This window comes from Lontra canadensis, unplaced genomic scaffold, assembly GCF_010015895.1.
Source record: "Lontra canadensis isolate GAN:19392208 unplaced genomic scaffold, GSC_riverotter_1.0 scaffold113, whole genome shotgun sequence".
Lineage (NCBI taxonomy): Eukaryota > Metazoa > Chordata > Mammalia > Carnivora > Mustelidae > Lontra > Lontra canadensis.
Window position 1 is genome coordinate 4951249 of NW_022631107.1, and position 26533 is coordinate 4977781.

The window sequence follows — 26533 nt, forward strand, 5'->3', positions numbered from 1 at the left end:
ATATGGATAAAAGTATCAACGAAGGATGCCCTACTATACTACTGTGAGAATATAAATTGATAAAATGTTTCCTCAAGATAATCTATCAATGTATAAAATACACAACCCCCTTTTGTCTTGGCAATCTATTCCAAGTACCTATCTCTATATGGAAGGCATTATTCGAAACACTTTTCTGAAAACTTTGTAAAAGCATAAACATTTGGGACGCCTGGGTGGCTCAGTGGGTTAAGCCTCTGCCTTCAGCTCAGGCCGTGATCTCAGGGTCCTGGGATCGAGCCCCACATCGGGCTCTCAGCTCAACAAGGATCCTGCCTCCCCCTCTCTCTCTGCCTTGCTTCTCTGCCTACTTGTGATCTCTGTCTGTCAAATAAATAAATAAAATCTTTAAAAAAAAAGCATAAATATTTAACCATAACTTTAAACCCAAACAACATAAACAGTAAAAGAAGAAAATAAATCACAATTTGTCGGTAATAACTATCATAATAACTAAACGCCAGGACCTTTCCTGAGTGCTTCCTATACATAAACTCAGCATGTTTCCTAGCAACCTGATGAAGTGGGTACAAGGCTTGCCCCATTCCAGATGAAAATACTGAGGCAAGGGAGGATGAGAAACTTGCTCCAAGTCACATAGTTTGTCATGGGCAGGGGCAGTTTTCAGACCCAAGGAGCCCGAGAGCAGCTGACTCCAAAACACTTATTAATTCAAATGCAGGAGATACCCCGGTACCGATGCAGAAACATCCATGGGCAAATGGTCTCCTGAAAGCAGACTCAGCCTAAGCCTGGGATTACAATTTCTTTATGGAACCAAAAATGAGTCTGTTTGATTATCTACATTGTAAGTAAAGCTATGGATTTTATGATCTGCATACTATATGCATTCTGGATAGTTAAAGAAGGTTATCCCCAGCAGTAGAAAGGGCAGCAAAAAAGGAAGGTCAGGAACAATCCTGCTTTTAGCTCCGTATGTTTCAAAACCGCTTGAAACTGTGAAAAGCAAGAACGCATTCATGAGTTACTGTTATAATTTTTTTAAGTTATTTGTCTTTAAATAAAAAAAAACAGCAGGGGTGCATATGGAAAACAGTTTGTCCTTACAGATGTTTCTACAACTGTGCTTCTGGCTTTCAAACACATTTTTCCCCTCTTTTAAAAGTTGATCCAAATATCTGTTCAACTCAACCTTCTCAACTTTCCAGATTCATTTTCAGTTCGTAGAAAAGGCTTTAACCTCCAGCTTCTCTAGCTTCGGTCCCACTATATGTTTATGACTCTTTCGAAATAGCCAAAATTTTGGTTGCTGTTGAAAGACATTTATAAGAGGAAAAACAAACTATGGACCTTGAATCTGGAGTCGAGAAAACCTGGCTCTGCCTTCTCAGGGAGTGCGGTTCTCTGGGCAGTTAGGAATTGGAAATTTCTACAGCTCAAGTCATAGGAATGAGTGCAGATAGGCGGTTTACGTGCAAGGAGAGGAGGCTGCCGATAAAATCTGGAGACTAGCAACACTGGATGAGAGAACAGGCCTCCTAGACCCAGTCTTCGGGTCACTTAGATGTACGTACTCTCAATGGACAAAGGAGGCACCAGTCCTAAGGGAAGCAATAACATTATGTGGGCTTCCATCGGGAAACGCACGTGGCACAAAGTGGATGGTCACAAGGACTCTCCATCAGGGTGATGGGTGCCAGGCCCCCTCCACCCTTCTGGATCCCTTAGATTTTTTCCAACCCTGCACACCATCCACACCATCAGGCGGGGGTCCCAGAGGCGGAGTGCTCTTGGAAGGCCCCGCAGTCCTCATGCCCCCTGATGCTTCCATTTCCTCGTCCTGAGCCCTTCTCCATCTTCTGTGAAGAGAGGGAGCCAGGAAGTAATGTGAGAACTAAACACCAGGCTTGGTTACAACACAAGAGTGTGCTGAGGTCTCGTTGCCTGTTCTTTTGGCAATACAGCTGCTCTGGAAAAGTCTTGGAGCCCTATTTCCGTGGAAACTAAAATTAAAATCAATCAGAGGCAGCCTGAGGAGAAAAGGGATAAAATTATGCATTTATGTATGGGGTACGGATACAGACATAGATGGCGGTAGTCTGTTATGTATTTTAGGCATCTATCTTAAGCGCACATATAAATAAGCCCTACATGGATGACCAAGCACTAACAGAAGGCCTATATCTGGGGCTTCCATGATGACGGTAACCAGATACCCAGTAAGCAAATAGGGTGGTGTACAGACACGAAAATGAGCACGGAAAAACAGACTGGGGTAAATTCTACCTCCTGACATCTCTATTGACAAAAGGCCAGCAGTCCACTGAACACTGGCAACAAGAAGCTTAAACTAGAGCAAGCAATAGAGAAAGATACATTCCAGGTTAGCACCAAGATGGGAGCCACCACCAGGCACCTGAGCCAGTTTCAAAGCTGACAAAGACACATATTCCGAGGCGGTACATTCACAGGCAGAGAGGCAGAAATCCACGATGCTCGTGTGTAAAACAGAAAGCCAACGTGGACCTCCAAACTGAAATAGTAATTGTATGAAAACTTAGAAATCCTAAGCAAAAATCTAGTAAAATGACCTCCTGTCTAGGGCCATTACTTATCCGGAATAATCAAAGAAAGCAGGGGTTGGGGGAGGAGAGGGGCTCTGGTTCCTTAAAACTTAGAAAAGCACTCTGGTCTCTCTTGAACCATCCACATGCGGGCTGTCCTCCAAACACCAACTGTTTTCCAATCACTAAACTGAAGTGACTTAAGTTGAAAATTCTCTGTGAACGAGACCTCTACGAACCCTGTCTTCACAGAGCTCCCAGCCAAAGCTCCATGTGTAAGACGGTCCCTTCACGGTAAATTAAGAGAACAGAGAATAAACCCTAGGAAGCTTCCAGTCACATAAACCCACCTCCAGAGAAACACACCACCCCTCACTGGTGGTATTCTAAAATCTAGATTTAACTCCCAGGTTTGGAATTTAGAGACCCCCTTCGCACAGAAACAACACCATCAATCATGTTTGGGTCCTCGGTCGAGCCACAGGGCTGGAATTGACCTGCATTCAGCTGCAGTGTGATTTTCCAAAGAGGTTTCTGGTCCCCCTCGCCCCAAGGCCCTTCTGATCAACAGTCTTAAACTATGGGTGTGATCCCAGACGGCTGCTGTGATGATACGGTCGGCACTGGAACCTCAAGCGTGCGACGCGGGGATGGATGAAAACCTGCGAATGCTTGGTGGGTGGGCTGACTGCCGCCTGCATCTCAGCCTGTCTCCAGGACAAGGGACTAGGCAAGCAGGTAGAATGTCCCGAAGGGGCTTCAAAGGCAAGAATTACATTTGGAATAGCTCATTTGCACATCACACAGAACGGGGCCATAGGTCCCCACCAAGGCTATGCACTTTTCCCGGCCAAGGCCATGCATGCACATTTCCCACGGTTGTTACTGAGAAATCACCACTCACATGTTTCCTGGCCATTTCAGGAGGCATGATACTATTTTTACATACGTCTTTTTCAGCAGTGATCCTGGCACTAACAGCATTTAAAGTACAGTGACTTCTATTAATGTTTAAATACCACTTTTTATGCAGTTTCATTTGCCCTCATCTTGTCTTCTAGACCCCCACCTGTCCCCCCAAATCATCAACTCAGCATCTGACAGGTAAAACTGTAACCTCAGCTCAAGCCCGATGTGTTCAAACCACGGCACGGAAAACAGAAAAAGAAGCTATTCTAAACAAGACCGGGAGTCTCCGAGATGATTTTTTTCAAAACAACTTTACTTATGTTTGGAAATAAGGGAGTGAAACATACAATATGGTAGCTACTGCCTGAAGGAAGTCATTTACTGGCTCTGGGACAAGGTTCAGCAAACTCTTTTCTACAATTCATTAAGGATCCCCTTAGGTTATACACATTCGGGAAATGTAGGTGCTTTCTCGGTTATCATCCCAAATTATCCAAATAAAAATCTGTTTCAGTCCTCATGTGGGAGTCTCTACAGGAAATACAATCTTCCTTGAAACAAATGTCTACCTTCTATTCCCTCTCTCCCTGCACCGAACAGACCATGTGAACACTTACAGACCATTCTGGAGGTTGTTTTCCTCACACAAAGCGGGGTTGGGGGCGGCTCCTAAATATTGCTGCTGGGGTTCCGGAAGCTTCTGTGCAGCTCCCAGGAGAACCTAGACAGATTGTTCTCTCTGAAGAGCCCATGCGATGAAAGGTCTCAAACTAAACCCTCAGGAAGGTCTCAAACGAAACCCTCTGGCTCTCTCCAGTAAAATCCCTGCTTGGGGACTTCCACTCCAAGTGCCTCTAAGGAAAGAATGTACTTGATCAGAATGAGGAAAACGAAACGCCATGGTGGGTGGCTGACATGCCGAGAACAGTAGCCTCGCCCGGACCTAGGCCCAGAAAGGTCTGTGAAGCAACACCACCCCCCCATCTTGTCACTCAGAAGGTGCTCGTCCACATTGATCCCATAGAATGCTGATTCTCCAGGAACACTTGGGCCACGGTAGTATGGGCATCCCTTGGAAACTGTTAGAAATGCCAAGTATCAGACCCACTCAGACCTTTTAAATCAGCAGCTCTTGGGGTGGGGCCAGAAACCTGTGTTTTCAAAGCCCTCCAGGAGCTGCTGATGCAAAGTCACGTTCGTAAACCAGCCTCATAGTAGGACTAATTAAAATCACTTTAGTACAGTCTCTCCTCCAGGCCTTATTTATAATTGGAGAATGAGAGAGCTTTCTTCCACCAAAAGAAATGTCAAGAATTGGCAGGTCAAGAGAAAGTCAGGAGCCAATCTGGGGGCCATTCAAGGCCCAATTTACCACTACATCTCCCTGTTCATTTCAGGTTTAGGGATTTCGATCATGGGCACCCACAGAGAGAGAGGAGAAAACATCAGAAATAGATCCTCTCCACCCCAGAGCCCAGTGTACACTGGACAGCATATCGCTCCATAAACATCCCTTCCAAGTAAGTAGGCGACGTGAGTAGTGATTGTGATGAACCAGACAGATCAAGAAAACCCACCACTTTGTCTCCAACACAGCAAAGCCACCACTAACCCTTCTTTGTGGCTTTCCCAAACTAGCGGCTATTTATAAGAGACCACACAAAATTCAACAATAGCGTCTTAGTCAATATGTAACATTTAAACTTCAGAGCAAATTCTTTTCAATCACTGAGACTCTTGGCTATTTATGTAACAACATTTAAACAAGTTTTCTCCCCTAAAATGAATTTTCAGTCCTCTGAAAGAGACCCCTAGTCTATTCTTGGGGAACACGGCCACCAATTTTTAATCGAGCATTGGGAGTCTTTCTGTTAACGCATGCTCACACACGCATGCACACACACACACATTCACAAAGCTTCAAGGTACAGCCGGTGTTCTGATTTCACTTCCCAACACAGTTCAAATCTCAGAAGATGAGAATCTTATTCTAAAAGCAATAGCAGCTACAAAAGCTGCCATGGAAGGGTCTGGAAGGCACCTGCACAGCAGAAAGGACCCTTCTGCACAAAATATCTGTGTCCCTAACTGACCTATTGCCACCACACCTCGCCTGCCTTTCTGAAGCCAAAGGAAAACCCAGGCACTCTTCGCCTATATCATTATTAGTCACTTGAGACTCAGGAAACCAGTTCGGTGTCTTCTGAGACAACCGTCCTCCTTGGAAAGTGGGTACTGCTGAGTAATCAACATTTTTTTGCTCTGCCTTGATTTGTAGTATCATAGCCTTGGTGCTATTTTTTTCAGACTTAAAACCTAGTCATCGTAAATCTAGCTGCTTCTTTCTTTAGTGGTAATTAGCATTAGTCAGAAGCCAAAAATGATTCCACATAAGAAGTAAAATAAACACAACCCTTCTTACCTTTCATGCCAAACTTGGAGTGTCTTGCCAACTTCAGTAGAAAAAGCATCACCAGCAGACAAAATCCCACCACAGACGCAATTACCACCACAGCATAGACCTAAAAGAAAAGGAAAGAGGGTGGTCATGACCTTGCTCCTTAGTTCCCTATCCAGATGATGATGACGATGAGGATGACAGTTCATATTTACCACTTGCAATGCTAGGAACTTTGTGTCAATCTGTTCCCAACAACTCTACAATGAAATATCATAAGTCCCCCAACAACTCTACAATGAAATATCATAAGATATTAACATAACAACATAACCCCCCAACAACTCTACAATGAAATATCATAAGTCTGAATATTATCCTTGCTTTACAAATGAGAACACATAAGTTAGAAGCTTATAAAAAATTAGACACAAAGATATATTACTCTCTCCCCATGTATCTAGCCTCCTACCTACCCACCTGGAGAGAGGAGACAGAATATACAAAACTTGAATAATAAAATACTGATTATTTCTGAAGCTGATGAAAGATATAAAGGGAATTCATTTTGCTATGCTCTCTACCTTTGGGCATTTAGAAAGCTGTCCATAATAAAAAGTTTTTTTTTTTAAGTTGGCTGTGGATGCTCTTAGAAATCAGAGTCCTGTGGAGCTGGAGTACACCTGGAAAGGAGAAGGAGGGGTACCTGTGGGTGAGTTCACTTGTGAAAGTTCATGGGGTTGCAGACTCATGATAGGTACACATAGGTGTATGCATGAAAGAGGCCAACACAAAGTATTTTAAAGCTTAAAAATGTAATTGCAACATGTGGATGATACAAGTAGAGAGGGCAGCTGCAGATCCACACCCTGCCACACCCCTGAGCGAGATCGCAGAGGCACAAGTGTGTAATGCTGATGAAGTACATAGTAACATTCCAGAAACAAAGATGGAAGTGGGACAATGCATCTCCTTCCATTCCTACCGCTCACTCCAAGGTCTTGCTCCCAAGAAAAGTATGACTCTAAACCAGGAGGTGGCAAACTTGCGCTATAAAGGGTTAGACACTAAATACTTCAGCCTTTGGGAGCCGTACGATGTCTTTCACAACCTCTCAACTCTGCTGGTGTAGAGTGAAAACAGCCATAGACAATATGTATAAGCAAATGGGCATGACTGGGTGCCAATAAAACTTTATTTACAAAAACAGATGGGTATAGTTTGCAGACTGCTAAACTGTTTAAGATGTCCACACTTAATTAGATGCGTAAGCTTCTTTTTGTTTCATTTCATCTGCATAATAATCCTTAAGACAGATATTATTATTCCCATCTGTGGTAATCATTAATGCTGTTTACCAAACATTTCTGTTTCTCCCTGTGTTTCTCTTTGTAAGATTCACTTCCTGGCTTCCTTGTGGTAAGATGGGTGCATGTGACCAGTTCTGGCCAATGAGGTGAGACTTGTCTCCCTGACAACAGAGTATTTCCCTGCTACATGAGATCTTAGACTGAGGCAGTTATTCACACCCAGATATAATGTTATACCCAGGGGACATCTGTCAATTTGGGGTTGTCACAACTGGAGGAGGGTGCTAGTGCATCTAATGGGTCAAGGCTGTTAAACATCCTACAACACTAACAGCCTCCGCCCCCCTGACAACAAAAAGTTATTCATCCATAATAATGATGCCAATAGCTCCAAGGTTGAGAACGCTGCTCATACTTCTTTCTCTCGGCCTTCATAAATGCTAACTTTCCAAAGTGGCTGCCTTTCAACCTAGTCTCAGTTAGAATGAGGACAAGGCTGACAGAACTCCCAGTCAACACAAATAGTAAAGCAAGAAATAAACCTTTGTCATTTAAAGCTGCTAAGATTTGGGGATTTTTGTTACTGCAGCATAACTTATGCTGATTGATGTACCCATCTCAGAATGAGAGGCAGTCCAGGGGAGAGATTAAGAACGTGAGCTCCTCATGAATTTGGAATTTAGATTTACCACTTATTAGGTGCCTGACCTCAGAATCACTCCATCTCTCAGCATCCCACATGCCTCATGTATGAAGCAGGGAATATAATCATTCCACCTTGCAGATTATTTAACCGCTCAGTAAGTTAACAGGTTTGGAACAAAGTCTTCTACAATATATTATAAATTAATGTTGGCTATGAGGATGGTAAAACTGAGATTTATAAAAAATTAAATAAGCAACTCAAGATCACAGCTTCTGAGTTTGGGATTCGAACTGAAGTCTCTAGGTACAAAACCTGGGGATTTTCCATGATTTAGCCTTTATACTACTTCTTCAAAACCCATGGCTGAGAGGGAAGTCAGGATAGTAAAAATGCATGGCTAATCCTCCTGCGACATCCTCTCTGATGTCCACTGGGGACAGGACAGCACTAAAGAAGGTGTAAAACCCGAGAAAGGGCACATGCCATGCCCTTGGCCAGAGGGGCACCAAGCTGTGAGAATCCTCCCCTCGGCTTGCAGTTGTGAGTGGCTCTCCCACAGGATCCCTCCGCCAAAGTCTGAATGCAGACTTAACCCTCCCTCTGTGGCCTATGTAGAGTGCTTGTGATTCCTAAAAGGTTAATTATAGAACAACTTGTTGTAGCTAAGACCATTGCCCTCAAACGTACCTAATGATTTGGAGTTTTTTGTTTTGTTTTGTTTTCTCATCTTTATTTCTAACTAGCATTTGCATGAAAAAGAGATCATAGTATTTAAGCTCTCGGTTTCTCGATCTTATTAAATTCCAGACTTGTACTGATAGAAGGAGAAAAATTGAATAAAGAAGTTCAATCCCTATTTCATAGATAAGGAAACAGGGATGGAGAGATTTTAGAGGACTTGCCCTGAGCCCCACAACCTCTCTGTAAGACCAGAGACAGCCTCTGACCCACTTCAGAAAGTACTCAATTGGCATTCAGAAGACTTGGTCCTTATGCTCACAGGACACCTTGCCTTTATGAGCTGGGAGAGCTAACAGATGCTTCACTTCTGCAAGCCTGCAGTCCCTCATTTGTACGCGAAGATCATACCTTTCCTGACTTCTCTGTTTGTAGAGTGTTTAAGTCAACCTGGAAAATGGGAAAGGGTTCCACCACCAGGGAGCAGCTAACGATCTGCTAGCAAATATTTAAAACTATGGAAGCAGTTCTGTATGTAAAAAATCCTTTAATAAACAAAGAATCCAAAGACAATGAGAAGAATTGTTTCCTCAGCAATGAATTGTTTGATAAATATAGTCCCATGTACCATGCATGTGTGGGGTGGGGTGGTCTTTATGTGAGAGACAAGCAGTGGTGAATGTATTTGTTCATTTATTGCTTGACTGGTTGGCTTGGTTGGCTGGCTGGCTGGTTGGCTGGTTAGCTATTTGATTAGCTGGTTGATTGTTTAGTTGACAGGTTGTTTGGTTAGTTGGTTGGTTATTTGGTTAGTTGACTGGTTGTTTAGTTGGCTGGTCGGTTGTTTGATCAGTTATATGGATGGTTAGTTGATTAGTTGGTTAGTAGTTTTTAATCTGAGGCTATCTCTCCGCATAGAACAAGGATCTGCCCCACTTGAAAAATCCAGCAAGGTTCATGAGGATTACTTACTGGACCAGAATCGAGAGCATTTTAGGCTGTCTTCCAAATGCTCTGATAGCACCTTTAACTCTTCTATCAGTTCCCTGACTCTGACACTCTTCTTCTAATTTAACAATCCTCCCTGTGATCAGGAACTATTCATATGTTAAACATCTGATCCAGACTGAAGTTTTACATTTTCTTTAAATTCTACAAAGCATTACCTTGCACCTGTCATGCAGATTTCCAGGGACCTCAGGTGGAACTTGCAACAAAGATTAATTTTCATTTATCTTACCTTCCAGCGGCCCTACTGCAGATAGTCCAAATATCCCTGAGATATGCCATACAAGGACTTAAATTTATCATTTGGTCCCAAAAGAGAAAAGTGAAGTTGGCATGTAATTTTTAGTAACTGGGATAGGTACACACCTGTGGGCTTAACACATGCTCCTTGGATTCCTTACATACACAAACAACTTTCTCAAACCAGAAAACACTAAGTGGTTTGGTATGAGAATAAGTCGAAACAACTGCACAAGGAAGGAAGTAGAAAACATTCTGCAGCTGATTTTCCCTGGCATTTGTTCTTGCTGTTTCAATGCAATGCATACCGTCAGCTATGGAAATACGTGTGTATGTATCTCCAGGTACTGGATATGCATATTTTGAGTTGCAGCTGAACTGCATCTGTTATGAGCCTCCCGTTCCCACCACCAGGGCCCTGGTTTAAAGATAAATCACATCTCTTTATGACTGCTCCGGACCCCTAACTAAACATACTACTTCCAATCTCTCTGTCCTGCAACCCACTCTGGAATGTTCACCATTACTCTAATCAGTCTCCAATTTTTATGATCCCTTAGGTGCCACACACTATTCAAGGGATGATGGGATACAGCTCTGAAAAACACTGACGGGGTTACCTAGACTTGGAAACTCATTAAAGATTCTAGGGAAGGAGGGGGATCTGGGTGGCTCAGTTGATTAAGCAACTGACTCTTCATTTTGGTTCAGGTCATGATTTCAGGGTTGTGAGATCGAGCCCCACCTCAGGCTCTGAGCGTGGAACCTGCTTGAGATTCTCTCTCTCCCTCTGCCCCTCCACACCCTCAACCAAGGGCAGGTGCTCTCTCTCTAAAAAGAATCTAGGGAAGGAAAAAAGACACACAAGTAAACAATAAAGAAGCAAGGGAATTACAGACCATAATAACAGCTCAGAAGAAAATGGAACATGATCATGGCTGCCTGGTGGCTAAAGCCATATGATGACCACTGGGAAGTGCATGCCTTTAGAGGGAACAGCAAACATAAAGTCTGTGAAACAAGAGTAAGCCCAGGGCATGCGAGAGAACATGAAGAAGGACAGGTGGCACACACGAGGGCAGGGTGCAAGGTGAAGGAAGAGACACAGACAAGGGCAAGATATGTGGGGCCTTTTTGCCACCATGAGGAGCTGGGTTTTCATACAAGTTCTCTTACACTCGCATTGGAAAGACTCTGAGAATGACAATGAAAGTGATCTGAATTGTGCTTTTCAAAGGTGACTCAGGCTGCTGTTTGGAGAAAGGCCGGGAGATCACAAGATGGGAGAGGAGGGACAAGTAGAGGCTACGGAGGTCATCCAGGAACGAGCACTGTGGTAAACGTCCTCTGTGAAGGACCAGATACTAAATACTTCCAGCTTTGCCGGCCATACAGTCTTTGCTGCAGCTACTCCAGCCCCTGCTGTAGCAAAAAGTAGCCACAGACAATATGTAAACAGGCACGAACAATATGTAAACAGGCACGACCGCGTTCCAAGAAAACTTTTTATTTTTTTACGGGCACTGACATTTGAATTGCATAAGATTTGCACGTGTCATGAAACATCATTCTCCTTTTCCTTTTTTTTTTTTTCCCCCCAAACCACTTAAAAATGTAAAAACTCATCTCAGCCTGCAGATGGCACAAATACAGGGGTAAGGTGGACTGGGCCCGGGGGCCATGGCTTGCCCACCCTCAGGTTAGGCTATTTCCGTGGCAGCAGAGGTGGGGAGATGTAGATGGGCTTGGGGTTTATCAGGTGGCAGACCTCGCAGCACAGGCGACTGGATCCATGTGACAGTGAGGAGAAGAACGAGGGACGCTTGCTGGTGCTTGAGCTGAGCAGCTGACAGACCAACCCTGCCAGAGTCCTGGGGCTCAAGCACATCCCCTTCAGTGGCTTCTCCCTGCATGATAAATCTAACTCCTGGCACCGTGTTTCAAAACCCCATGACCTGGCACAACTACCTTTCCAGCCGCGCCTCTGACTGGCCCCCTTCACACCCTTTACCTTCCCATCAAAACTGTTTTCCAGCCTGCGGGCTTGTGTGCACACACCCAAAATGCCCTTCCCTTTGTTTCCTCTCGGTCTAAAAACCAGCCATCCCGCCCTGCTGGAAAATGCCCCCGGCCCCACCAAGACGCTTCTGGCTCTCCCAGTGGGAAGGACCTGGGCACCTGCCCCTCTGCGTGCCGCTCTCCCATCCCACTGCTTCTCTACCTGTGCCACAGGGGCTCGTATCCGTTCACATCTCACGGCTCTGACCGACATAGAAACTCCTGAAGGACAGACCTGCTATTCCTTCATAGTCTGTCTGTCTTCCCACTGCCAGTCCCTCCCAGAACCTATGGGATCCCTTAATTTAGTGGGCAACGAGACTCTTATTAAAATCCTGAATGAGACAGGAGTGACGGTGCCGAAGACGAGAATAACGCCCAAATGAGACACTGCTCTTCTAGTAATAGTCTTTCCAAGGACAGACATTGAAAGTAAGAACCACTAGCAATTAAAGGGGCACATAAAAGGGGAAGCAAGTAAGTCGGAGGCTACCTGGAACATTTATCCCTTCTCTTGAACCTTTCTGTGAAGTCTTCCAAACGTCAACACCCTATTCACACCTGAACAGTAAAAATGTGTTGAAAGACACGCGCCGAAGCAGTTCGGCTCCCCCAACATTTAAGCTCTCACGGCGTTCAGAGCCCACCTAGGAAACAACTCTTTGTCCCACTCACCGAGAGATGTTCCCGACCGCTTTTGTCAGCAACATCTGTGGAAGGGATTTCATTACTTCTGTTCGTGGTGTCCCCAATGTCATTTGCTGCAGTCCCATAATCTTAAATGGGAGAAATGGGAAAGAGAAGGAACCATGAAGTTGTCACCAGGCTACCAACCAGCACGAGGATGCAGTATGACCCAGAACCACGAAGCAACACAAATCACGAAGATTCCAAGCCCCTGACAGCCTGACTGCGGAGGAAGAGGACCAGCTCTTGGGTGAGAGCCATCATAGTGCTGGGATTGTGTGAGGCTCAAAAGTTACGCAACCCAGATCTTTCCATCACTGGTTTGGAGGACAAATTCTGAACCAGGTTTCCCTTGGTAGGTAAGAATATATCTTTTTTTTTTTTTAATGAAGTCTTTAATATAAATATGAAAGGAAACCGATCCTGTAAGAGTCATACATTTCTAGACCTGGAAGACCCTTCGGATTAGGACTCTAACTGCCAGTTTAATAGCTGAAGAACGTCATCTGAGCAAAGTCAATGACTAGTGTAAGGTCAACTGGCGGGAAGGAAGGTGGCAGAGCCTAAACTTGGATGCCCATGTGAACTTTTTTGAAAAGGTCTGAATTGCCAACATTTCAGTCTCTGAATTAATACAGAGGGAGCTACACCAACACAGTATTTAGAATTGTGGGCATACACACTCCCAAGCACATCTCAAATGTCACCGCATTTGAGTGGATCTTCTGAGTGGATTTTCATCTATATGGATCAGGTTGGACATAAATGATGGGGGGGGGAGTGAATGTTTTTATTAGTAATATTATGTATAAAAAAGTCATAGAAAATTTTTTTTGATGAACTTATTGCTGACAATATTTAAATGTTTGGTACTTTTCTTCTCAATAGATATGAGGAATGAGATTTCCATCCTGAACACACTACCTCGTTAAGTCAGCCCCGGCTGAACTTCCCTCAGTAGGACTATCAGGCTGGCTTTGGGGCAACAAATTTAAATTAAATTTGTGTTAGGAGAGTGATCCTTTCCATGTGAATAAACAGTAACAGAAAAAGCATCTATTTTCTGTTTGCTGTTTTATCCTTAACTTCAAAACTACATTGTCACCGTTTTCATTTTAAATATACTAGAACATTATTTTCAACCAAACACTAAGAAATATCATCCATTTGCTAATTTTTTACCTCTTCATATTCTAATGAGCCACACATGCAAAATTAAATCACTAAAGTATTGATAGTTTAATATCATATTTGGCCCAGAGATCCAAAGTGGGATCTGAGGCCAATAGCCTTTTTTAAATCTTGAGGTTACTAGAAAAGAGTCCAAAACATAATTTTAAGATGTAAAATCACAACTCAAACATACCTCTCTAGTGACACAATTTGAGATACTTTTTCTTTAAGCCGTATTGGGATAAATAAAAACAAAAATACACAAATCACATGCACAAAATCATCCATAACACAATTGGAAGGAAATATAGTTTAACATGCATAAAACAGGTAAAGACAATATAATCCTCTGTTAAAATTAGCTCAAGTTAAATACACATACATATAACAAATATACAAACATAGAATCTTTTTATAAAAAAAATGTCCAATGTACATCAAGTTAAAGAATGGAATATTTAATAGAATTAGTTATACTTGTCACATTTTAATCAAACTAACTTTTAATCAGTCTTAAATTTTGAGCCAAGTCTTGAAATTGAGGCTGTCACTTCCCTAAACAGAGGCTTCCTGGTCATGAAGGGAGTTTGGGAATCTGTTAAAGACAGATTTTTCACCCACATCCCTGGAATTCCGTTAAAATAGCAAAGCACAGATGAGAGGTCCAGTTAAAAGTTAATGTAGTCCACCTTCTGGTTTTTCCCTTTCCACATTCCTAAAAGAACCCCATCTTTTTCAAAGGGTTCAATGATATTCTCTGAGGAAGACTTAAACTCCAGGGCTGGTTCTAGTTAGTCAAAGGTTAATTTGTCCCTCTTATCAGTAATGGAGGCAAGAATGGACCATGACCCACTGGGTCTTGAATCGGATTCAGGGAGGGCTGATGGAGATCTCTGGGACAGTTCCCTTTCCTCTGGAACACTTTCAAAAGCTCTTCCATTTCTCCCAACAATGTGAGTGACAGCGCCCCCTCTGTCAGCATCATCTTACTACCATGAAGGGAGTCAGCCTTGGGGGAAGTGGTTGCAGCCCACACGGGGTATAGAGATGAAAAACTTGGGTGCTTGATGACATGGTAGAGCTGCTGGGTTAACCAAAGCTAAAAGCATGCCCTACTTTAGAGGTTCCTGTCTGTGAGCCAAACTTCCTTATTATACAAGAAATATAATTTTGAAATGGGTTTACTGTCAAAGCCAGAAACTGATACACCTCCCTTTTCTTGGTAGTCATGGCTTTTAAACAGGTAATTAGTTCCCAATTATAGAAACAAAATGTCTGTTACAGTGGAATGGATTTACTACTTCCAAGAACAATACATGAGAGAGAAAACGCTATTTACAAGCACTGTAAATATCAAGGGAAAGCAGCCATCAATATTGAATGATTTTTGAAATATTATTGTGGCCTGTGTAATGCTTAAAGTGTATATTTAACTGAGCTTAAAGTCCTCTTTTAGTTGATTTGTTTCATTTTAGACAAACATTTTGAAAAAATACAAAATAAAGACAACATGATAGCTACCTTCATAAATTACATCAGGGTAATTTGGGTTGGCACCTAAAAGGCAAAATAAAGATTTGTAAGTATGTATTCAGAGTTAATACTAAGTATCCCCACTAAAATGAGCTAAATAGATATTGAAGGTTTTATAAGTTTATAGGCTGTTTCATAGGACAGATACATGAAACCTGAAATTCTTGGTTTGCTTCATGTGAACTCTTTCCCTCCCCAGTCCCAAAACCTCCATCCCTTCAAAAGAAAAGAAATGAATGAGGAGAAGTTGCAAAACCACTTCACAGCTGGGAAAACTTCAGCAATCAATGCATTACAACCGTTTCTAGTATACAGTTGGCCATTTTAATGGCAATCCTGTTACTTTTTTATTACAGAGACAGATTATCTCCATGTCACTTGTTTAAAGTGATCACTTTTAAAGTGATAAAGATATCACTTTAAACAAGTGATATGGAGATAAAACCTCTGATGGCTTGGGTATCACTTTCAAAGTATATTTCATCAGGTCTACTTGCTTTCACAAACACATTATTAACCAGCCCAAATAATGATACCTAATGCATAATCTTGCTCCCCACTTGGTGGTCAGATGGGGTTTGCCAAGGTTGAATCAACAAACCCTTTCTTCACCTTAATACAACACGGAAAGATAAATGTGCTTTCTCTATTGAAATGATTTATGTATAAGAGATTACACATAAATGTTACGTCAGGGACAAATGCAAAAGTATACCCACTTAATCTGGGGGTCGGGGAAGGATTCTTTAATCACCAAGATGATCAGAATATTCTGTTTTAAAATATTCCCATAAAAATTTGCAAAAATGTTTTTAATTTTTTTTTTAAACCATCATCGACAAGAACTGGTGACAAAACCATTTGGTATTTACTCTCCAATCAGAACTAACTGGGTCTCTATATGAAAGCCTACTTGGAAATAAAATTAAAATTTGATATAACATTTGCATGACTACAAAATAAACTTCCAAAGATACTTCCTATGCTTTTAGTCTCCACTTACTTACTTGTAAACTGTAAAGCTTATTTAGCTCTCATTTCACTTCTAAACCCTTCAGCAGAAAAATATCATTTAACATAAAGGAAAACTAGAGCCACTTTTCTGTTCATGTATTCCCTAGTAAGTAATAAGTGTAGTCTAAATAAAGAACCAAGTAAACATGGCCTTAACGTTCAAATCAGAATTTTAACATAGCTCAACTAACAGAATATCTGTTTCAACAGGGGAACATTAAGTAGATGGTTGTGTACGTCGATTCAGGGAAGCTTCAAACTGCTGAGTATTCCATGCTACATGGGACTTCATTCAGGCTGTAGTTTATATGAACAATACCACCTGAAATTGTGCAGTGCACAATCTGTGCCACCATAGGAGATGGCCCTGTATCAATTCATGCAAAGTCATCGATTCTAGTATATTTCAATAGTATTTTGACTTTTATTATCTCAGACACCATTTCAAGGTAGTCTTCAGGTATTATATATTCATATGTGTTATCAGAATTATTTGCAGTGGAAAAGGGCCTTGAAGGCTGTCTTGCCATCTGAAAGATAATTCAATGGCTAAAGCAGCATGAAATCCCAGTGGCAGCCCTGGTGACATCATATGCAGGACACCCACCCACCTGCTGAAATCCTTTCCCTTTGCAGAGTCCCTGGACTGAGTGGGTGTCCTATCTCTGTAAGGATTTCCTACCCTCACTGAAGGAAAGGATCTGTACCCCCAAGTGAGCAAGTCGTTGAACTGCTCACTAAGTCAAGAACTGCTCACAAGGCAAGAGCTGCTCACTAATGCATTCCTTTACAAGATCCCCCTCTGGTCCCCTCCTCACCGTGCCCTCAATATAGAAGTCAGCTTCTGTAATTATACCTGCCCACCAGAGTTCACACTCTACTTCTAGACCTCAATCCAGGACCCAGGACCCAGGACTCACATCTCCTTTCCCGTACTCCCCGAAGACACACCTCCTAGGATTAGCTAGCCTTTTCACTTCATCTGTCAGCCCACAGATGGCCATGCCACCAGGATGAGCACCTTCTGACCCAAGACCCAAGGGAGGGGGAAGGTTGAGCAAGGGCAGGTGAGCTGTCACATCCACGAGCCTGCTCACTGACTTTCATATACCTCTTGCTATATAGTGGAAGGCACAGGGCAGGGGCAATGGCTGGGAACCAGCTCTACCCAAACTGCTAGGTTCCAGCATGGAACTGTAAGAATCCCCAAGAATCATATCCTCGAATCCACCCTTCCAGGTCATTCTACACATATATATGCCAAAGTAGGAAGACAGAAGCTATTTTATTAAACAATTCATTAACTTGATTCATATTTTTTAAGTATCTGGATATAAGTATACAGACCTTCCTTTGTACTAGGTTGGCTGCCTGGGACCCAGGGCATTCTGGAGGCAGTGAGCTTTAAGTCTCAAAACTGGGATAGTCCCAGGCAAATCCTTGCAGTGTGTCCAGAAACAAGGGCTTTCCCCAGACATAGGACTTTAAGTGTGAAAACTAGGACTAGTCGGTCACCCTGATTTGTCCTCAGGCCCTGAGGGACCTCCCACACAGTCACCTCCTGCCTTTACACATGCAGTTCCATAAAGAAGTAAAAAGGCTGAGGATCCAGAGCCAGATTTATCTAAACCACACGCTGGGAGGACTGATGTACAGGTGTAATCGACCTCGTCACAGAAAGGGAAGACCTAAACACATCACTCACACAAGACCCCCAGGGAACATCCAGAATGTCAGATCAGTTCAATGCAGCCAATACTAGGCATAGAAAAAGGATTTGGGATGGGATCAAAAGTAAATAGGTTAGCCCATAATCTGGAAAACTAGTCTTTTTCCAGACTTAAAATTCCTATTGGTGCATGCCTTTCCTACCGAGTTCACCAGCAAAACCTTTAGATCATATCTATGCTTTCTGAAAAGTACTACATTTTCCTAACTTTGTTTTCGCAAATGTATGAGAAGAATTGTCACTTGACCTTCGTGGTCTGAAAGACGCAAATTTAGTGTGAGATTATGAAACTCACAGGAAGACAATGAGGGAAGAACAATAAGGTGTTTCCTATTTGCCCCTCCTGACCATACTATACAATGTCTGAGGAGGGCCAGCTCGCTACAATAAAGAAAAACCCTTGCGTACAAAGATTTAGAAAGCACCGCACATGGGCGGACACACAGACCTAGAGTTTAGCACAAACAAGGGTCACAGTACTCCAGCTAACCCCAGCTCATCGAACACAGTATTTTGCTTCTAGCAACTTCTCGGTCAAGCTAACCTCCTGTGGTGTTTATACTCCAAGAGGAAGATAATTATTAACATCATGTTAAATGCAGAAACAAGACAAGGTCACCCCTTCCTTTTCAGACCTCTGCCAAAGGTCAGATTGGGAAAATATCCTCTCATTTTTAAGTCTAATTTCTAACTGGTTCCTTCCACTTAGTTTAAACATGTTTGTTATATATCATTATAGGCTATAGGTAGAAATGCCTGTTTGAGATATTCAGGATGAAAAGGTGGGCGAGGAGAGACCAGCACTGACAATGAGAGAGAAAACCAACAAAAAGAGAATGAACGTAAGATAAGGAGCAATGAGCCCATAAGGGGGCTGAGAGCAGAGCTGTGCTTCCTTGAATACCATCCCAGTAGCTCACCAAGCAAGAAATCTCAGATTTAAGCATCAAACCCTAAAGCTTCATGTTGAAAACCGCCGGAATAAAATATGGAAATTTCTGGAATAAATCTGAAAACCCGGGAACTCCATCAACCCCACTCCATTCCAAACAAGCAGCACATGACCCCCCCACCCAGCTCACTCCAGCCTGGAAGGAGCTGCTGCTTCCAACCCAAGGAAGGTAACTTCCAAGCACAAATTGTTGCTTGTCTCATGTTCCAATTCTGTTTTCTGGAGAGTGTGTCAAGCGTTGGCAAGTGCTACACGCACTTGTGCTTTGTTTTGGACCTCGGGCCTGTTGTCGGGAATTTGGGGACTGGGACTAACAGGTGCAGCAGGCAGCCTGACATGCTCCCGGTGCAAACAGGATACCTCATACACGGCCACACACACGCTCCTGACAAAGCTCCAGATTGCACCTGGGCTGTCTGCACCTCCAAAGGACAGACCTTAGGGCATTCAGGCTTCTGAACGTCAATGATAAAGTCCTTGCTCCCCAACGTGTCAGACCAAAGCACTTCAGCATCCTCTGACCTCTGTGTGAAATACCTTTAAAGGGAAGACTCGAGCTTCTCTATTCTAAGCTGTTACAGCTCGTGAGTAAATCTTAGGACTCTGCGTAATCCTCGTGAGTAAAACTCTATGACTTTTTAACTGTAAGACTCTGTAGTTAAGGGATAAAGAAAACCTGTGGGAAGGCGGGAGGGTTCCCTTTCCAACCTGCTGCATAGATAAAAAATTATGGTGAAGGCCAGAAGAAGACACAGCGGCTTCCTTCTTTCAGCTTTTAGTCTCTCTCTAATGCCCTATTTAAAAAAAAAAAAAAAAGACTTCTCTCTCAATTCTGTTCCCAGACTCTGTTTAGTGTGTTCGTGAAAAAATATTTCAAAGAATTCCATATGATAAAGAAATCGCAAAAGATTCATTCTTTCCAAATCAACTGTCCTTGGTTTGTCAGCACTGTTGTCTAACTCATGGCAGTCCCTCCTTCTGATTTCCGGATGCTTCCCTCTTCCTTTTCTAAATGACAGGCAGAACTCAGGGCCCCCACACACTGGGGGTCCAAATGTCTGGGTTTCACTTTTGGCTGAACCACTAATGTGCTTTGCAGCATGGGGGGTGAGGGGGAGCTCTTCACTTCTCCTGTGACAAAGGAATGTTCCATACCTCAAGAGAGGATAATAGCACTGGCCCTGGCAACTCGTCAGGAGCTTCGGGAAGCATAATTAATTAACATGAGTACTCTTGAGACTTAAAGAACTATTTAAGTATAAATCTTAATTATCATGATTATTAGGAGCCTATAGCCAAACCATACCCTTCTCGGTTATTTAAGGCAGAAAAGCCCATCGAACTTTCTTTCTTTTCACTCCCAGGACAAGGAACGGCTCCTGACAAACGGCCAAGGAGCAAGTCGTGGGGCGCTTTATATTTTCTTAATGTGTAACATTTGGAGAAATTTCCTCTCCCTACATTCTTTGGCCCAAGTACACCAAAACTAAATCTGCCAGTTTGAGGGCAATTCTAAGTGCTGCAGAGAGCTCTAGTTCATCCAGACGTCATGAATCTTTTGATAAAACAGCACGAATGGGAAGCTGTGGGGAAAACTCTTCCAATATTTATAGTTTGTTCCCGACGCACATTTTGCATAGGAGACAACTGCTCCCGAATTAGGAAGCATAAGTCACTAACTCCCACTGCTTGTGTGAATGAGCATTCTTGAGCTGTGACATTCTTCCTGAATGAGTAGGCCATAGAGAGACTCTTTATATACTGCTTGAAGAATGGGAAGCTTTCAAACATGGGTGTTTTATCACCCAGTGCTCTGGCTAGGTTTGTGGCAAGGCTAAAGTATTAATCACTTGGGTGAGATTTTGATAAAAGAATCTATTCTTCAACAATCAATGCATTCATGATTACAGAAATACCTGACCTTGAAAATTCTTGAAACTTGTGCTATCTGATCCAAAGATACCTGCAAAGGCCCCAGGTTTCTTCCTGATTACGCTCACAAGTAATCTCTCTGCCACTGATTTCTGCTTACCATTCTGCTTGAAAAGACACAATCACCACTTCTAACCTCCACTCATTCTCCACGCACACTTTTGAGTCCCCAAGAGGGCTTTTCTGGATGTAGGACTAGATGTCAATGATGGCCACCTAGTGGATCACTGTTACCCCAGGTAAGTCTTATCTCTGGCTTCTAGGCAGAATTTTTGGAGCCTCTCGGGATAGCCCCATGCTTCCTATCTTTGTGCCCCATCAGGACTCAACTTTATCCACTCTCCCTAAACCTCCTTACACCACACATTGAATCCATCCTACCTTTTGCCAAACCCTGTTAGAGCTCATCTCTGTGCACAAGCTATTCTGTATTTTTATCATTATTACTCGTCAATATTCTCAAGGAGTCAGTGCCGCCATCTTGGCGAATGTCCATGCAGTTCGTCCAACGGCTTCCCCCAGGTTCTGCAGGGCAGAAGGGAACTATCTTCACTCCTCAAAGTGTGGTCTGGGACCTGCAGTGTCCGCATCAGCTAGGAACTGGTCAGAAATGCAGCATCTGAGACCCTTCCCCAAATTCGTGGCATCAGAACCTGCATTTTAGCAGATGTCCAGGAGAGTTATGCTCATTAAAGTTTGAGAATTCCTAACTTATAAGTCCATGAGAGGTTCAACCAAAGTCTAAAGGCTACAGTGGGCATAGAGGATGGCAACTTTACAATGAAACATGAAGCAAACCTAAACACACCCAACTACCTCGAGGGGTGGGTAATCTTCAGCAGTGACCGTGACAAATGTTAGGGGTAAGGGCAGGAGATGTTTTGTCCCCAGTGACATACGTTTGAGCCCGTTCTGAATGGGAGGGGAAGAAGAAGGAGCCTGGACACCAGAAGGAGCTTACCCACCATCTCCAGGAACCCAACTGTGACTTCGTTTTCTCTTTAGAGTGCCAAGTCTAGAAAGTTCGTGTGGTCAAGTGGCAGAGTCCAGAAGTCTTTCTCTCTGGGCATGCACAAGCTTCTGGATAAGACAAAGCAGTGCCCAGAGAAAAGTGGTTTTGGGTACAAAGTTTCTTCCTCATTGCCACAAAGGAGGTGAGGAATGGGTACGCTGGTGAGGCTATTCTCAGTGCCTGCCTAGGCTAGAGCTGCATCCATGTCCTTTGAAACCTTGGCTATACACTGAGACTTCCAGAGGTCCCAAAGAGGACACCAGGTGCTTATACGGGACTTTTACAGAAGTTTCTACGTAGCCATGGGGCCTCAGGACAGCACTCTGAGAACCCAAACTGAGTTTGCCGCAGGTGGAAGGCTCTGAGGATAAGTGTCTACCTCTGGCCAGAGGAGGCTAAAACAACCTATGGTGGCGAGAGGCAGATGGCATTTGAGTTCAACCTGTAAGCCCAGAGGAGTCAGAATGAGGGATCACAAGGCCTCCCTGTGGACCAGAAGGAGGCCCCATGAGAGAAAGTCCATCCTGACCACAGCCCCTTTGAGGGGGCAGAGGGACCTCTGCAACAGGGGTCCCTCTGTGTTGAGGGGACTTGCCCCTGGGTGTTGAGGAAGGAGATGCTTCCACCAGCTGGAATGGAGACACGTTTGCTTGTTGTCAGGGAACCGCAGGAGAGGGGCCCACAGAATTGCCAAGATCCCATAAAGCTGTCCAGAAAGAAGGTCTTCGAATCAGCATTGAACACACCCCGGTCCCAAGAGACAAAGCTACCAGCGAGCACACTTACTGGCCACCTGGGCCCGGGCCCCCTTCCTTCTACTTGGGCAACAGAAGGCCTGAATTCTCCTTAGTCAGCTCCAGCCCCCACCCCCATCTTGACAGCCTCAACCAGTAGAGGAGGAGAAACTGGGCCTTAAATTAAGTCCAGAGTTCTGATTTCTAAGTCAGACAGGACATGCTATTTTTCAATTGAGATTTTAGTCTAGAACCTAAAGTGACAAAAGGATTGTGTGTTACTCAACAAGGAACAGAAAAATCTTACTTGGTTCAAAGCTCTCATCCAGACCGGGGACATTCACCTTTGGGTGCATATTGGAGTCACCAGGGATCTTAAAAATAGAAAAGGCCAAAGCCTAAGCCTCATCCGGGAGCCGCTGAATCAGAATTGCTAGAGGTGGGCCCTAGAAATGCGTGCCAACTAATGAAGTAACCATTAAAAATCCCCAGTTGATTCTAATGCACAATAAGGAGACAAGGAGCAGGATCCTAGCATTCATAAGCCAGAGAAAATTATTCCTAATGAATACATGTTCCAGGGACAATGGAAAACAGCAATGAAATAAAATTAGTTTGATGGTTATAAGCTGCACTCCTCAGGGTGCTAGAAGGATAAACACTACAGTTTCCTAAATTTCTTTTTGAAGCGAACAGTTGAGTTTTGGGCTTTAAATGTGACCCCAAGCTGATCAGAGCCAAGTTCAGTTCTAAACGTGGGCTCCAAAATGATCAGTCTGGTGTCTGGAGTTTGAGAAAGCGTCCCCTCCCTTTCTCGGTCACTAGCCAGGTTGCCAGTGATTAACAGATAGGAAGGCACCGGCTTGGTGTCTGGGTCCCTGCTGACATCGAAAGGTCCCATCACACCTGTCTGTCCTCATTAGCACCCTGGCTGGGACTGGTGTCAGAGTCTGCGAGGGCCTGGTTCTCTGGAGAGACACTGTATGGGGATCTCTGCCGACGGCCTTATACCCACGGATGGTGCCCTCTTGACCTGGCCGGTGCTGGCTTCAGGTCTCTCTGCTCCAAGGAGGAAGGAGCAGCGTGTCTTCCCTACCATGAGGTATGAAAGGTCATCAAGGCTATCACGACATCCGACCAGTCCATCCTCTTCACCAGAAAGCTCACCAACTTTTATTTGAGGGACTTTGTTTTCTTTGCTTTTATTTCTGTTTTCGTTTCTTTTGGTGCTCTTCATTTTACACCTGCAAATAGACAGTGAATTCCTACACAAGGTAACTACCCCCATAAAAATCTCAGTTCTGAGCTGAAGAAGGAAGGCAAGTTCTGAAGACAGCAGAGCCACCATTTTAAGTCTCCTGACCGCATATGGAAAAGCAACTCACTTCACCCCTCCCAGGCCACCTGCCTCCTCACAAGCCAGGAAACTTGCAATCCAAAAAAAAAAAAAAAAAAGTGTCTCTTCAAATAAAGTAGCTGAAACTTCTTATCAAAAAGATTTGTAAGAGCTAAACTTCTTACCAATTACTACGTGACAACAACAGAAATACTATAGGAATATAAACCCACATTTGACCTGTCATCCTAAACTGGTAAACTTTAGACCAGCAGGGAAATATATATATTTATATTTTCTATTTGTTTATTTTTCTTTAGTTTTAAAGGAGGGTATGAGAGAAAGGAAACAATTCTTAAAAAGGCCATTATCTGTATTCTATGGCTACAAATCTCATAAATACCAAAGAATCTATCACACAAGCCAAGTGAGGTCAATCTCTAATTGGTCACACTGGTTTATAGCCCACGAGGGCCATTTATATCCACTATCACCCCGGGCCAAGTCTCTTTTATTTCCACTTTCATTTATTACTCCCTGATAGCTGGCCCTTGAGTAAATACTTAAAGGGGGAAAAATCATCCTTCCTAAAAGCAGATATTTATATTCCAAAGATTTGATAAAAACAAGAAGAAGGAAAGAACAAATGTCTTCATAACATTAACCTTGACTTTTATCTTTTGGTAGATGATTATTTCCTTTAAAGGGAATACATGAGTGACTTCAGGTAATTCTTACACCAGAAATCAATTCTTTCCTATCATTAGCTAAGTTAAAACTAACAAAAGCGATCGATAAAAATGAAGCCACATGGGTAAGAGAAGTGGAGCGCTACCAAATATTGGCACCACACAGAAATGTTCAAAAGAAAATACATCAACGCCCTGTGTTAAATAGAAGCCAGCAGCTTTACCCTGGCAGGACTGAGCATCAATCAAAGCACACAAACCACTTCTAGAACCTTCCAATGCCAGACCCTCACCCTGAATCAAGTTCACCTCCAACGGTTTCAAAAGGCAACTGCTGGCAAAATTCAAATAAAGTCTGAAGTTTAGTTAATAGTCATGTGCCCATGTCAGTTTCTTCCCTTTGACAAAGGCCACCGCAGTAACGTGAGACATTCCCAATAGTGACAACTGGATGAGGGGTGTCTGGGGACCCCGTGCTGTCTTTGCAACTGTCTGGTACATCTAAAATCATTCATAAATAGAACATTTATTTAAAAACATACATAAAGCGGCTGTCCCCAGGCAGAGTCTGTGGATTTTACTCTAAGGCTGTACTCCCCCAAACGTGCAGGAAGAAACACAGTGATCTAGAGATTTACTACAGCAAATGGAGCCAAGCAGCTAAACTCTCAATGAAGAGGAAGATTTAATGGCACAGAAAACAACCGCCAAGGGTAGCCTGGGTAAGGTGTCCAAACATAGCTTGCTTTATGTGCTCCTGAAAGGCTGTTTGTAAATCACATTCGCATAATTCAAACAACGCTTTGAACACGCTAAGGAAGCTTGTGCATTTAAAAAGCTATTTAATAAACACCAGGGTAATGGAGAGGTTTATTGTGTAATGGAATAAACTGTTGGCTACAGATGGCTTCTCAAGCATCATCTCTGCCCGTGGGGCTGCCCGTCGAGCCCCCAAGTTCCCACTGCCCACGCGGCCCCTGCCTCCCTGGCCTCCAAGTTTCCATCTTCCCTTTCCTCCGCCAAGCCATCTTTGTGCAGCTGTGATTAACTCAGCATTGTTACAGCGAATTCTACTCAGGTCCAGGTCCCAAAGTCCAAACAGGCCTCAGCCTCCACGGTGTTATCAGGTACTTGGGCAACAAGATCCAGCAAGTAAGAACACTCGCCAAATGACAGTATCTGAAGCAGGTAAAGGCATGACAGTTGTCCCTGCCATAACGGGGACTCACACTGGAATTCTCCTGCTGGCCACAAAATGGACTCCTGATAGCCAGCCATCCTTCGCCCAGTCCAAACCATCAGTCAAAGGGAAACAGTTACCGCTCCTAGAAACACAACTCAGGATCCGATAAAAGAACGTCTGCATTCGACCCGGGTAAGCCACGCATTCCAGGACCCCGGTTTCTCACCCATGGTGAGATCCTGAATTCCAAACGGATAAGGGGCTAGGAAACACATCTTCACCAGTTCATGAGCCGACCAAATATGGTTCACCTGCCCACAGTTTTGCATGGGTTTTGCCATTTGGGGTACAAAACATCATTTGGTACAGAACATCATTTAACACTTGAGATAGAAATAATGGGTGCATCTGACTATTGTTCAAAATGATTCATCCTCCCATCACCTCCTTGGGAGTATGAGTCCCTGCCCTTGGACTTGGTTTTGGCCCTATGGCTTCCATTGGCTGGTGGTATGCAGCCTGAAGAGACCATGTACTGGTACCGAAGCTAGTCCCCGAGAAGCCAAGCCTATTTCTAGTTGCCCACTTGCTGCCTACGCTAGCTACTATGAAGCAGGTCTCTTATGTAGCTGGTACTTCTTCACCTATACCCCAGAATAAAGACACATGGAACAAAACAGCCCCTCTGACCCATAAGCAAGACTAAATACTGGTGTTTTAAGCCACTGGGTCTGGGAGTGGTTTACTG

At 43.5% G+C, this 26533-nt stretch overlaps 1 protein-coding gene across 5 annotated transcripts in view; it reads right to left on the minus strand.

Moving 5' to 3' along the window:
* NTRK2 (neurotrophic receptor tyrosine kinase 2) overlaps positions 1-26533 on the minus strand; it is a 318349-nt gene that overhangs the window by 242546 nt on the left and 49270 nt on the right. For all 5 annotated transcript variants that reach the window (XM_032840565.1, XM_032840563.1, XM_032840566.1 and 2 more), the window contains exons 9-11: positions 15193-15228; positions 12487-12587; positions 5896-5995 (exon numbers count right to left, since the gene is read on the minus strand). In XM_032840565.1, coding sequence (XP_032696456.1) covers positions 5896-5995; positions 12487-12587; positions 15193-15228 — 237 coding nt within the window. The remainder of the gene's footprint in view (positions 1-5895; positions 5996-12486; positions 12588-15192; positions 15229-26533) is intronic.